Source organism: Hesperophylax consimilis, chromosome 15 (assembly GCF_061612785.1).
Source record: "Hesperophylax consimilis isolate HC1 chromosome 15, BYU_Hcon_1.0, whole genome shotgun sequence".
Classification (NCBI taxonomy): Eukaryota; Metazoa; Arthropoda; class Insecta; order Trichoptera; family Limnephilidae; genus Hesperophylax; species Hesperophylax consimilis.
This window is the reverse complement of record NC_142850.1, coordinates 17389657-17404802: the sequence shown is the minus strand read 5'-3', so window position 1 is coordinate 17404802 and position 15146 is coordinate 17389657. Positions and strand designations below refer to the sequence as shown.

The window sequence follows — 15146 nt, the reverse complement described above, 5'->3', positions numbered from 1 at the left end:
TGAAAACATACGAAAGGCTCAAGTTTCCTATATTCTATTACACACAGGGTAGTATTCTTTATAGTGTGTACACAGATAACGTATCTATATTAAAGTACTTCCACAGTATGAAGGATTGAACAAATATTATATTACTTTATACATTACTGATAACACCTTTCCAATAAATTAACAAAGAATAGGTACCATGGAATAAATCCTTCATTCGTATTTCTGTGCCAGTTCCTACACACTTCGAAAGATAAAAAAAGCTCTGTGTTAATTTTTCTGGCATGTGGCAAAATTGGTTCGGAAAAGAGGTTGGGAGCTTTGACTAATTAACCATCAATTATTTTCTCCGACGATTAAAATAAGAATTCAAGTTTACGACACCTACGTAATTTTGTGTGTTAACTTTAATTTAGAAATTCATTGCCAGGTCCGAACCACACCGGTGCGGGTTCCATATTCAAAAATATTGAGCTGTCAAATGTAACACTATTGATCAGTGGCTAAAGAAAATGCTATTGATAATCATTTTTGAAACAACTGTCAGTTTCAAATATTTATAACCACTAATAATCATTTTACTTATTTATGAAAAAGCGTTTAAAAATATGTTTGTTTTTTCGATTTTCTAATGTTTTGCAGAAGAGACGAATGTAATTTTTTTCCTGGTACGCTGTTCACCCACAATTATGAATGCCTTGGTAAATATTCGAAATCGCTGGATACGGATTATACGACATAATTTTAAATAAAACCTTTAGATTTACCTTAATTACTATAAAAGGAATCTGACTGCATTTGGGAAATTTTTAATTTTAATTTTTAATTACGTAAAATGAAAATTCGCTTTCGTTGTATGGGATGACAGCTGGAATGATTTCTGTCGATGACATTTTCTTTTGGTGGTATTCCTGATATGAGTGGCTACAATTTTAACCATTTACTGAATGCAAATACTAGGTAGGTACTATATTGGCCAAACTCGAAAAATTAAATATTTTTATTTTACTTAAAGCATAAATTATGTTTATTTGGGTATTATTATATAATTTTTTTAACTTAACCTATAATAACCCAACCTAACCTATAATAATCCAACCTAACCTAACCTAACCTATAATAATCCAAACTAACCTAACCTATATCCTAACCTTACCTATAATAACCCAACCTAACCTATAATAACCCATCCTAACCTACCTTACTTTTTAATTTTTTTTTCTTTATTTATAAAACATATCTAAATATTTTTAGAGTTTGGCCAAAATAGTACAGAAATCATTGCAGCTGTCATCTCATACAACGAAAGTGAATTTTCGATAACGTAATTAAAAATTAAAATGCTAAAATTAAAAAAATTTCAAATGCAGTCAGATTCTTTTTATAGTCATTGAGGTAAATCAGAAGATTTTATTTAAAAATATTTCATATAATGCGTGTCCAGCGATTCCGAATAATTACAAAATGTATTATAATTTGGGTAAATACCGGTGCTTTTTGATTTATTCTAGACAGATTTTAATAAAAAAATATTATTTTGTTTTCAGAAAAGGACCATCCACATAGATGCACGCTGAAATTGTAAAATACTGACAAATGGCCCAGATTAATAAGCTTACCTTATATGGGTAACTGATAAAAACAGAGACTAAAAAACATATCACACTGACGATAAAATAATCATAAATCTTTATCAATTTTCGATAAAAAACTCTCTCATAAAATTAACGAATGGATACGAAAACATAATATTCGAGAGAAAACGTGGCACATTGCCTGACAAAGTTCCAAGGAAAACGATTCAGTGACAATCAAATAAGAAGAAACTTAAAGATTAAGCATTAAAGATTGAAGAACACGAAGAAGAAGCAAAGAAGAAACAAACAAATTTAATATTGTTTAAGAAACAGTGAAACCATTTAAAAAATTATGAAGTAGGCAGACGCCCATTTTGGAGATTAACCAGATTGGGTATGAGTGCGTGTTTTACAGTACAGTTTATGAAAAGTCCAGTAATGGACTGTTGTGAATAGTTGTTGGTGGAAGGTTTCTTAAGTCAGGTGTTGGACCGTCATGCACGATGCCTCGGCCAAGAGTTTCTTTGCGCAGGCTGTTCCTGGCGGTGATGGTGCTATTTGGGCTGCTTCTCTTCTGGATCAGCGTTCTCCAGGTAAGATCTTACAACCTGTGACAGACCACGCAATATTCTGGTGGCTTGGCCTATTTCATATCGCACGCCATAAATTCCCACTGGGATTGTGTGGCGAGCGATGTGCTGAAATAGGCAAAGCCATGATGCGTATAGTACGATATATGATCTGTCAGCCCCATAATATTTATTGGACTAGCTGACGCGTACCCAGGGTTGCTGGGGGTTATTCTTAGGACTTAGACATTTACGATTACGTACTTTTCTGTAGACCTTTTTAAGATGTACAATTCCGTAGTGCTTTATTTTGATGTATCTCATAAGGTTTAGCCAGCGTTAACAATGTATTGTCAGAAAATATATTTTTCGACTTGATTATAAAACATCGACTTTTCTCTGCTTTCTATAAATAAAAATCATGTATTATATTTGTAAAACCCTACCAAAATTTTAGAGTGACTATATTTTATACTATTTAGAAATAAACAATTGTTCATTTATCTTATTTTAGTGTGTTTGGATCTGAATTCGCTTCTTTTCATTAATCTTACTCTCCCATGTTCTCTAGGATCTGGATTTTTTTTTTATACATTTAATTTAGATTAAATTTGATAATATTATTATTAAGTTCTGCAAGTGTTTTAGTTTTTTATTATTGTGACAGCTGTTTCGGCTTACAAGGCCATTTTCAAACTGTGGTTAGTCCACATTGAGACGACGTATTTATACTATTTCAAATGTAAATTTTGAAGGTGCATACATTGATTTATTACTGTTTAAACCGATGACATGATATATTGTTGGTTAAACCAATCTATGTTTTCCCCTCAGTAAATGGTAATGAATTCTTAATTATTTACTAATGACTTTATTGCTATGAATTATTTGGGTGCATTATACTGCTTGGGTTTTGTGAAAATACTGAGAAGTGGTGAGTAAATTATTTTCCGTACTTTATTAATTAGTGTTAAATGTGGGTCATTCGTTCGTTTATTGATTTCTAACTGTTCAAGTAAATTTAATCTAATGCCCTTTTTTCCATATGCAATGGTTTAGGACCCTTGTTGTTAAGTGGGGTATGATTATTTACCAAGAGATGTTCTGCGAATTTTGAGGATGTGTTTTTATTATTATAACATCGTATATGTTCTTTGAATCTAGTTGAGAATGCCCTCCCCGTTTGTCCGATGTAAGTGGCGTTACAATCGGCGTGGTCACATTTTAATTCATATATGCCACTGTTATTGAGTATAGGGATTTTACTTTTAGAGTTTTTAAGGCTTGTTCCTAAATTATTGTTTGTTCGAAAAGCTATATTTAAACCACATTTTTTAATTTCTTTTGCAATTTTTTCAGATATTGGGCCGAGGAATTCGAGACATGCAAATTTTTCTATATTTTTGTTATTTACCGGATATATTAAATTGATTTTATTTTTATATTTCTTATTTTTTATTATTTTTTCAATGTTATTTGCCTCATAGCCGTTATTAATCGCGATCGTTTTTATCGTTTCCTTTTCTTTTACATAAGCTTTATTGTCTAAGGGAATGTTAATGAGTCTATGTACCATTGAATGGTAAGCTGATAATTTATGGGACCAAGGATGATTTGAATTTGAATTTATTGTTGTATCTGTAAAAGTTGGTTTTCTAAATATTTCAAAGGTATGTTTATTATTACTTTTACCAATTGTCAGATCTAAAAAGTTTATTTTACCTTCAATCTCATGTTCAACTGTGAAGCAGATTTTATTATTAACGGTGTTGGCCCAATTAGTAAAGATATCTAACTGTCGGTTGGTACCATTCCAACATATAAGGATGTCGTCTACGTATCGGACATAATATACTATATGTTTAGCTAAGGGAGATTTAAGAATTATATTTTCAATATAATCCATAAATATCTCCGCTAGAAGTGGACTTAATGGTGACCCCATGGGGAGACCATCATGTTGTTGGTAATAGATATCATTGAAAAGGAAATAATTTGTATCTACGCAGATTTTTATGAGCTGGAATAACTCTTTTCTTATTACCGGATTGATATTACATTTTTCCAAGATATTTTCAATTATTATTAGGCATTCTTTAATGGGGATGTTGGTAAATAGGGATTTTACGTCTAGAGAAATGAATTTACAGTTATGCGGGAGATTAAAATTTTTTATTTTATTAACTAGTTCTATCGAGTTTTTGACACTGTAACGTGGTGAAAAATTTGTTAATTTTTTGAAGATGAAGTTAAGTCTTTTAGCCAGGTTTGATGTAGGGGCGTTAATAAAAGATACTACGGGCCTTATTGGATTATTCGCTTTATGGAGCTTAGGTTGGCCATACAGAGCTGGGGCTCTTGGGTTCATGACCCTTACGTTTTTCTTTGACCATTCGGTGGGAAATATGGCATTGCAATTATTTATAAGGATGTTGACGTTATTGACAATTTTATTGGTTGGATCCTTAGTTAAAATTTTAAAATCTTCTGGTAACAAGAAGTCTTCCACCTTACTGATGTAATCAATTCTATCTAAAATAACGATTGAGTTACCTTTGTCAGCTTTGGTTATAGTTAGATTATTATTTTTAATTTTATCTCTAATTTCTTTCAATGTTCGGGTTTCTGTACTGACAGCATATTTATTTTTATTGTTTATCGATTTTAGTGTTTTTTCTAAAATAACTGCCGTGACGTGTTTTGTTAAATTATTATTTTCCACTTTACGTAGAGAAATTTCAGTGTCGATAGCTAATGATTCTATTTGTTTGCGTGTTACTTCGCTAGGGATTTTATATTTAAAGCCTTTATCTAATAAATTATTTTCATCCGTTTCAAATGCAGTGTTTGACAAATTCACAGTTTTTTTATAAAATTCTATATTTTTTCTGGTGGGAATCTTAGTTATTTTCGAATTTTTATTTTTGTTATCAATCAAATTTTGAAGTTTATTTTGTTGTGTTTTAAATTTTTCAAATATAATTCCGTTAATATGTTCGCGTGTATCAAAATCTAGGGTATCAAATTCCCATGCGGTCCTAAACCATTGCATATAGAAAAAAAGGGCATTAGATTAAATTTACTTGAACAATTAGAAATCAATAAACGAACGAATGACCCAAATTTAACACTAATTAATAAAGTACGGAAAATAATTTACTCACCACTTCTCAGTATTTTCACAAAACCCAAGCAGTATAATGCACCCAAATAATTCATAGCAATAAAGTCATTAGTAAATAATTAAGAATTCATTACCATTTACTGAGGGGAAATCATAGATTGCTTTAACCAACAATATATCATGTCATCGGTTTAAACAGTAATAAATCAATGTATGCACCTTCAAAATTTACATTTGAAATAGTATAAATACGTCGTCTCAATGTGGACTAACCACAGTTTGAAAATGGCCTTGTAAGCCGAAACAGCTGTCACAATAATAAAAAACTAAAACACTTGCAGAACTTAATAATAATATTATCAAATTTAATCTAAATTAAATTTATAAAAAAAATTAAATGGAGTTCTACGAATTAAACACAAAAACAATAAATAGGATCTGGATGTTTCATATTTTTCTTTGCCTCATTTTTAACATCTCCTTTGATCTTATCTACTGAGCGTTCAATTTCCCCCAGTTCTTGCTGTTGGGTAGGTACGCCATTTTTATCATTATCATCTGTCCTCGTGGCTGTAATTATTATTTATTTACCCGTTTAAATATTTACCGGTTTAAATATTTGCTGGTTTCTAATTGTATTTATTTCTTCTGAGAAGTCTGTATTTCCTAATACATGTCATCTCTAGGCCGAAACCCTTTCATCAAAATCGTTCAAATAATAAAAAAAATTAAGAAATAAGGGGAACGCAAAAGGTCAAATATTTATCTTCTTTGAGTAAAACATTCGTCATTATCCTTTTCCATTTTAAATAAGTCATCTAATTTCAACAGGAAACTTTACTCTCCGGATGGGGTTCAGAGAAACAGAGCAATCTTCTAGCCCCTATTCCTTCGGCAGGCGAAGACTTGAACAACGTTTGGCACGTTGTCCAATTGCCTAATAATATACCTGGGGTAAGTTTATTAATCACAATATTATGTTGTATGGTAATAAAGCAATTTAAAATGAGTGTACATAACATATGGGAAAAATTAGTAACCTTTTTTTAATTTTCTGTGTCTTGTTCTGTTTAACGTTTCTTTTAGATTTATCAGTATTACATGAAGAAAACTTACTGATATAAAATATTGCTAATTTATTAAAAATCTCTTAAAATTATTCGTAACCCTGTTAAAAACGGGACTGCAAGCCATTAATGAATGAATTGAGAGGTTGCACGTTAAATTTTAGTAAAAAAAGACTATTAACGCGACGCCGAAACACGTGTTCATAAAAATATATTTTCGCATTTCGTCACTATATATTAACAGGGAAAACGCAGCTGCATGAACATGTGTTCCGTATTCCGTACGCGTAAGGTTTTAACTAAGGTAATGTTAGTTAGTACTAACATTCAATTAGGAAATGGAAAACAGGATTTTAATAAATCAACAATACTAATTTTTATCCATGTATCTGCTTCTTCAATGTTTAATAATACATTGATGGGGTATAACCTTCAAAAGTTATTTCAATATCATCTGGTAACTTATATAACACATATTTTTTTTTCTTTTTGAATTTTTTTGTATTTGTATGTAGTATTACTTTATGTTTGTGATTACTCTATGTTAACTGTAAATTGTTAACCTCGATACAGGCTTAGTCCTAGTGAGGTTGATTTTTATGAGAAAAAACATGATTTATGTTTAGTGAGACAAAATAAATAAAATTTAACACCAAGGGTTGTTCCACAGAATTTAAACAATTCATAAAATTTCGAAGTCAATTTTCAAGTTCGGTGTGACTTGAATTCAAGTTCTGTTATTATTTCAGTGCTGTGAAGCAACTTGCCTACAATGATATCAAACAGAACTAGAATAGAAATTTCACAGAACTTGAAAAAAAAACTTTTAAAACAACCAGTCTGTAAGTCAACTGTAAAACCTTGGAAAAGAGAAAAAATAATTAAAAAACAAATGACAAAGTACATAGTTACACAGCTAAGGACGGGTTGTTTCGGAGAATTTGAACAATTCATCAAATTTCAAAGTTCATTTTCGGGTTCTGTGAAAGTTCTATTCAACTAACAATTTGTAGGCTTTTTAAGACAGTTAAATTAAAATAAAAACTATAGCAGACTTAAGGTCATGCGATAACCATTGTTTTTTGATATAGTGTCCTCTGCGTGCAGTTTTATCTTTTATAAGCATAAACTTTTTAATATAAGTGTGTTTGTCGGAAGTGACTTGCCAGGTAAGTATGTTTTGGTATCTTTTCTAAATAACAAATGTAGATCCTAGGAAATAAATTGTACAGCGCCCTTGAGGTGATTTTTCACAAAAACGGCGCTCTACAAATTATCCAATTATTATTATTATTATTATTAAGAACTTGAAAAATCTTTCACAGAACTTGATAATTAACTTCTCCGAAACAATCCGTCCTATATGCCATGTTCGGTTTAAATGAATTAAATTAATTTATTTAGGCCCTTTTACGGCTTTTACATGGAAAATAAACATTAATATAAATGGGGTAACTATAGTAGGTATTAAAAATAAACCAGTTCTTAAATCATTATTATATGAACACTACTTTAATGAAACCAAAATTAACGTATATGAAAGTAATGTACTTTGACTAGGTATCAGTATAGCATTAATTAGTACATCCCGTATACTGGATCAATAGTTTTCTGATAACCATATTTACATTATATTGATAGCAGAAACCTTTCAATCTTTTAATCTTTATCATGTCAATGCGATCAGTAGATTCGCCCCATGCCAAATAATATAATATTGAGAAGATAAGGTTATCTCGGCTGGTTACCTAGGTAATTTCCTGTACGTAGTTCTATTTAAACTATTATTAGGATTCCGCAATTTCTATATTCTTTAATTTATATTCTCTCTGCAGAGCAGTGTTATAAAAAATAGGCACTAAAGAGTTCAAGAACATGGTGCAATCTCTCTGCAGAGCAGTGTTATGAAAAATAGGCACTAAAGAGTTCAAGAACATGGTGCAATCTCTCTGCAGAGCAGTGTTATGAAAAATAGGAACTAAAGAGTTCAAGACCATGTTGCAATCTCTCTGCAGTGCAGTGCTATGAAAAATAAGCACTAAAGAGTTCAAGAAAATGTTGCAATCTCTCTGCAGTGCAGTGATATGGAAAAATAGGCACTAAAGAGTTCAAGAACATGTTGCAATCTCTCTGCAGTGCAGTGATATGGAAAAATAGGCACTAAAGAGTTCAAGAACATGTTGCAATCTCTCTGCAGTGCAGTGATATGGAAAAACAGGCACTATATCATATCAATCAACCAGATTACGCCATCTGATAAAAATCAATGTTCAATAGATTCCAGATATAGTGGCCACAATAATTATTTGCAAATTTTTGGGGTTGTCGGAATAATTAATAATTTATTTATAATAGAGTTTAAAAAATTAAAACCATAAAATTATAAGATTTTGTAATGTAATGCTGAACATTTTAGGTAGGCAATTTATAACATATATTAGTATTTTTTGATTAAAATTTATTGTGGTAATAGAATGTCATTTGCGAAGTGAAATAAATTTTCAAAAGAATTTTCCGTCAGTTCAGTAGCATTTGAGAATATGATCATAAAAAAATGATTGCCTTTGCACTCACCTTTTCATAAAAATAATCATCAAATACCAATAATTCGAAAACACGTGACTGGCAAGCGATAGTTTATTTATGAAAAACATTTAATAACTACTTCCGGAAATTAATTTTTTAACAAAGAGTTTCCGGAAATACTTGGAAACCAGTTGAATGAAGTGCAATTTCCTCGCAGTGCAGTGATAAATATTTATACGAGACAATATAAATATAATGAATTATTGTTATTCTTTACAGATTCTAGCAACGCAAGGGCCCGATTATGACCCTATTGATGGTGCAGTGGGTGAGGCCCGTTTGAGCTCGCCCCCTCCCCTGCCGTGGTTTGTCAAGGGAGGAGTCAGAAGGCCGGGAAGTGCCCTCCGAGATCTCCAAACAAACCGGCGAGTAGCCCGACTGTTCCCCTCAGAATCCGCAGACGACAGAATACCAGACCAGCTGATGTTCGTCCCTCCGGACTATGTACCGAACCAAGACAGTCCAAAGCTGAAGAAGATCGTACTCCCGAATGGGCTGGGTGCGTGGAACGTCAAGCCAGGAAGGAGCGTGTTCAACAAGCAGAATTCTTGCCCAGTTAGCACGTGCACCATATCAGCTGAGCACGAAGACACGATAGATGCTGATGCCATAATTTTTAAGGATCATTTCATACCACCCAATGTCGCAAGACCTAAAAACCAAGTAAGAATGTTTACAGTATTATTATTGTCACTTAGAGCTTCTTACAAAACTCTGCTTTATTAATTTATCCCCATGAGTTCAGGTTTCGTAATTCAAGCATTTGGCTTTTCCACAATTGAAAAGTTAGTGACATATCGATTGTCCAAAGTTTCACGGGCATGTGCCTAACTTGGTGGTGTAAACGGTGACCGGATAAATCATCACAATGATAATTCATCACATCTTTAAAAAGTTATATAAAGTCATGGAAAGTGATGAAACAAACACTTTATTAACTGGGTTAAGTAGGTTAGGTTAGATTAAAAAAAAATCATCGTTTCTAATGACTTTATATCACTTTTTAAAAGTGTGTTGAATTGTCACTGTGTTGAGTTATCATGGAACCATTGTTTTAAAGTCAAGTGTAATTGTTTTCAGATATGGATGCTGTATCATCTCGAGTGTCCCTACCACACTCCCAACATAAAAAACCCCGACGCCTTCAATTGGACAGCCACTTACAGAAGAGACAGTGACATCGTGACGCCCTACGAGAGATGGTACTACTATAATCCCCATATCACACAGAACGAAAATATGGACAGGAACTACGCCACCAACAAAACGAAAAAGGTACGACTCTTTCTTCAGCTCAGCTGATTATACCAGTTATTTCTAACAGTACGGAAGCTCTAGCAATCTCAATCCTAAATGATGAATGAAGTGTGAATCAGAACAGTGATCTTTGATGCAGATTGATTTAATTATGATTGTAAAGCAAGTCCGGAGTCGAGAGGTTTGAAAAAGAGGCTGCAGAAGCATCACAATTTAGAGATATTAGGTAGAGTATGTTATTTAAAAAACGGGAGGGTTGATGATGACTGATGACGTTTACAGAAGTACGAAATCAGGAAAATTAAGTTATGGAGGACTGACTGCAAGTCACTAGACAGTACACTATTAAAAGTACAAATTTGGTTATGTAAAGTGGATGGACAATATATATCGTGCAAGTTAATAAAAGAATAAGCAGAAGACGTCCGAGAAACCGATTAAGACGATACAATAAATAATACCCTAAAATATAATCGCAATCTCAAAGACGTAAGTGAAGAAGGCGTGTTCAAAAATATTCGGCATGCGGCCCAGCGTATTGAACGGACCTACGGTCGAATTTACCCTAGCAGGCCTAGTAAATTGATTTTTCCGCGGGGTTTGTTTGAATTATTTCTAATAAACGTACCTATTACTAAAATTGTATATGTTTCTAAATACCTGGGGAAGTTACTATTTCATCATCTAGATAAATAAAATCTGGTGCTCATCGCTAATTTTATGGGTGAAAAATGTTTTATAAATTGTACTTTACTTACTTGTATATTTTAATGATAAGGTACTATTTTTATTAATCATAAATATAAATAACTTACACCGGTGGGTAACCTAAAAAGATTGCCTCGAGCAAGCGCCCCGTTATTAAAGTTTTATGTCGCTTTAACTAAAGGTGTTGGTGATTGACACCGTATCAATTTAATGTATGTAACGCTATCGTAAAAGAGACTCATTTCATTTCCTCGTCAATGTTGTTATTATTGGGCTTGTTTTGAAATCCACTTATCAAGATAAAAGTATAAAATTTAAAAAAATTATAAGTGCCGTGTAAACAAGGTGATCCACCGGACAGATACGAATATTATGTACTTTTGCATGTTGCAATAAATCATAAACTGTGTACGCACCCTTATCGGCAATGCAAACAGACACACACTTAGTTCAGATTAACACTATCTGGTAATTTTGAAATATCCATGGGACATTAAATAAATAGTAACCAAGGTAAACAAATAATATAGATTAGATTAAATTAATTATATTTCCAGAAAATTTAATTTATCCTTGGACTAAATGAAAATCCACCGAAAGGAAAATAAACATATATTTTTTGATTTGTATCAATATTGTAAGCGAAATTTCTTTTCTTGTAAGTAAGTAATTTTGTTCATGACTTTTGTCGGTCGAGAAGAGTGGCGACTTTTGTTTTAAATTAAATCCTATTCTAATTACCATAAAGTTAGTTCGTTGCCTGTTGGTTTATCTGTTTGTGCAATTTCTTGTCTTCTTATATTATGGTACATATAAATTTTTGAACTTAAACGCGAACCGAGCCACGAATTACGGTAAAGGAACGAAGCTACTGCAAGCGGCGTTTCGCGCCATTTGCGGTTGCTGCGTTCCTTTTCCATAAGTTGAGGTTCAGTTTGGCAGTTCGGCTCGCGTATGTATACGTAGCATTATATTTTAAAAGTTTTACTCGATCATCCTTTTACGGGTCTGTTTTTACTTGTTGTCTTCCACGTAAACGTAAAACTTGTTGTTTTGTGAAAAATATTTTTAAAAGTCTGCTTGATGGTTAGGTACAGGAAAAAAATAGCTGGAAAGAAATATGTTTGAATTTTCCTTGTCGTGGAAATTGGACGACGCTTCTGAATAAAAATAATATGCTTACATTTCAGTTTTGCTGTTGCGTTTAATTACTGTTGAAAGCAATTAAACGCAACCTTATGGCAAGGTCCTCCCCTGACGGTCTTGTCTGTTATCTTATCTGGTATCTTAGTCTATTTTGACATCTTCCTTTTGATTATTTCCAGGTGGCCTGGTTCGTGTCCAACTGTGGGGCCCGCAACCACCGGCTCGAGTACGCCAACGAGCTCGGGAAGCACATCCAAGTGGACATTTACGGGGCCTGTGGGACCATGCGCTGTCCCCGCTACAACGCGGACAAGTGCTTCGAGATCCTCGACAAGGACTACAAGTTTTATCTCGCTTTTGAAAACTCCAACTGTCGAGACTACATCACGGAGAAGTTCTTCGTCAATGGTTTAGGGTAATTATCAAATTCAGTTCAAAGCTTCCTAAGTTATTTTACATTTCCCCATCATCTGTGTGGATTTGGCCATTTCTACAAATGTTCTCCGCCCATCTTCTAGTTGTTTACATCCTACTACAATCTTGTTCTAAGCAGTCAAATCATTTCTTCACTGGGTCTGTTCCACTAGGGTCGCACATCCACCGGTGCCAGTCCGTCGCGGTCTTTGGTCTTTCACTTGCATTAGTTTCTCGACTTCATGGATCATTCTTAAAGTTATCCTATTTTGCATTCAAAGACTGCTAATTATGTATTTTCTTCTTTTGGGTTGCCTGTAACTTTTGGCTGTGAGAAATGTATACCCTGAATTCAAATTTTATCTATCTTTCTAAATTGAACTCTTCGGTGGTGATATTAGTTTCACCATCTTTGTGTTATTGTAATACTGACTTATCGATGTTTATTCCAGCCGCAACATATTGCCGATAGTAATGGGCGCCAGACCGGAGGACTATGAAGTGGCAGCTCCCTACAACTCGTACATACACGTGGACGAGTTTGAGAGTCCGAAGGAACTGGCAGAATATCTTCACCGGCTTGATAAAGATGACGAGCTATACAACACCTACTTCAAATGGAAGGTCAGTATCAATACATTTGAAAAGAGATCTGGCTTCGATTAGGGCCTTCGTGGATTTGCTCTCAGGCTGGGATTGTTGGTAATAACGCGGGCAATGTTTGAATTTTTTAAACAAATATGAGTCAAACATTAAGTTTTGTAGTTTCTTGTGTGTGTGTGTGTTCCTGTAGCTCGCATTGTCAGATATTTTTTTAATAATCGGACATGTTCTTATGAAGAAATAGGCTTTTATGCTGGGTTATTTGTCAAAAAGTAATTAATCAACAGTTTTTGTAAATTAATATGAATTTAATGTTTGTGTGTTTTCCTTACAGGGTACTGGTACGCTCATCAATACGTACTTCTGGTGTCGTGTGTGCGCAATGCTGCACGATGATATCCAGCCCAAGAGTTACAGAGACGTGTCACAGTGGTGGAGAGGCAACGGAATCTGTACTACAGGATCCTGGAGAAACCGGGGACCAGCGAACCCAGACCAGGACTTCGAGGAAGGTGGAGACAACGAATAAACTAAAAGGATAGTATAGAGAAGCCTGCCAAAGATTAAAAAAATTATGCTGTACACTCAGAAAATAGCTATATTCGACCAAAAAGGCGAAAGAACTTTCTCGAAAAGGGCGGAACAGCAAATAAATCTAGGAAGTTTTTAGGAGAACTAATTGAACGGAAACCAGTGAAAAACTTTTGAATAATTATTAGGAAATAATTAACGAAGTATTATAATAGTAATACAAGTTCATAATCCTACAAAATTTGAGAAAAACAATGATGAAATCACGAAAAATTATCGACCTTATTTACTTTTGTAATTAATAAATGTGAAGTGTTTAGTTTAGGGCCACGCTAAAACATTTTTTCAGGATACGATTATAATATCATGATATTATTATTACTATATATTATACCTAGTCGTCAGTGTAGAAAATGTACAATTCGCTTGATGTAATTATTGAAATGATACTTTCATGACAAGTGTAGGGCAAACTTGTTGCAGTTGTTAGATGCTTGTGCCTGTTGCAACCACGGAGTACAGTTGTTAGTTGCTTGTGCCTGTTGTAAGCACGGAGTACACCTTTCTATTGAATAACATGTTTATAAATAATGGTGTACCTATTTGATAATTTTTCATCATTCCTAAAACAATTCAAACGATTTTGAGTTACGCCTGCTGTGATGTGACGATGAAGACTGTAAAAAGATAATATTAATAATAATGTGGGTACTTACCTATTATTATTATTATTTTATTTTATTTTAATTTTTAGATTAGGTATCTACTAATTATTATGGTTTTTTGTAAAAGGCTGATAACTTGATGTTTTGTTATGATAATCTAAATGTTGGGTATGATTTGACATTTTCACGCCAAAAGTATCATCGCGATTAATTTTTTCATTATTATGCCGTGTTGTGCTTCCCCCTAGCCAACGTTTCGGATAACGTTACAGTGACATATGTACCCTGATGATGGACACTATGACGCTATCCGAAATGTTGGCTAAACAAGTAGGAAACGCAACACGTAATGGTAACCAAAAAAAAAATCTCGATTGAACCTAACCGTTGTTTTTTTCAAACCGCAACTATTTAAACTATCAACGATCGTAAAAACCAAAGAAAAACAGTGACTGTTATGCCTACCAGAAAAATAAACTGTACCTAGATAAGTAGAAAAAAGTATTTGTGAATATTATTTTTAAAAGTAAGAAATGTTTGTACCAAATAATGACATTCCACCATTCTTTGATAAATAATTATCAATTTTTCGAAGAAAACTTCTTCTAACTGTTTTTCACTTTGTGATGGCATTATTTATTTTTTATTAAAACACAAATAACTTAGTTTACATCACTTTATTTCGATACAAAATCTCAACATGTTTCGTGAACCAAGTTCACATCATCAGGTATATACTTGTGCTCTTGATGATGTGAACTTGGTTCACGAAACATGTTGAGATTTTGTATCGAAATAAAGTGATGTAAACTAAGTTATTTGTGTTTTAATAAAAAATAAATAATTATCGATGTGACAGTGTCGGGTCAAAAGTATACAGTCGTGAATTTCATTTACAATATTACACCGTG

General features: G+C 33.1%; 1 protein-coding gene across 2 annotated transcripts in view; it reads left to right on the top strand.

The window, feature by feature from the left end:
* FucTA (glycoprotein 3-alpha-L-fucosyltransferase A) overlaps nucleotides 1–14902 on the top strand; it is a 39744-nt gene extending 24842 nt beyond the window's left edge. For both annotated transcript variants that reach the window (XM_089640006.1, XM_089640007.1), the window contains exons 2-8: nucleotides 1536–2158; nucleotides 6090–6212; nucleotides 9131–9574; nucleotides 9992–10186; nucleotides 12202–12437; nucleotides 12889–13060; nucleotides 13374–14902. In XM_089640006.1, the coding sequence (XP_089496132.1) occupies nucleotides 2069–2158; nucleotides 6090–6212; nucleotides 9131–9574; nucleotides 9992–10186; nucleotides 12202–12437; nucleotides 12889–13060; nucleotides 13374–13568 (1455 nt within the window). In that variant the 5' untranslated portion in view covers nucleotides 1536–2068 and the 3' untranslated portion in view covers nucleotides 13569–14902. The remainder of the gene's footprint in view (nucleotides 1–1535; nucleotides 2159–6089; nucleotides 6213–9130; nucleotides 9575–9991; nucleotides 10187–12201; nucleotides 12438–12888; nucleotides 13061–13373) is intronic.
* The last annotated feature ends 244 nt before the right edge of the window (nucleotides 14903–15146 follow it).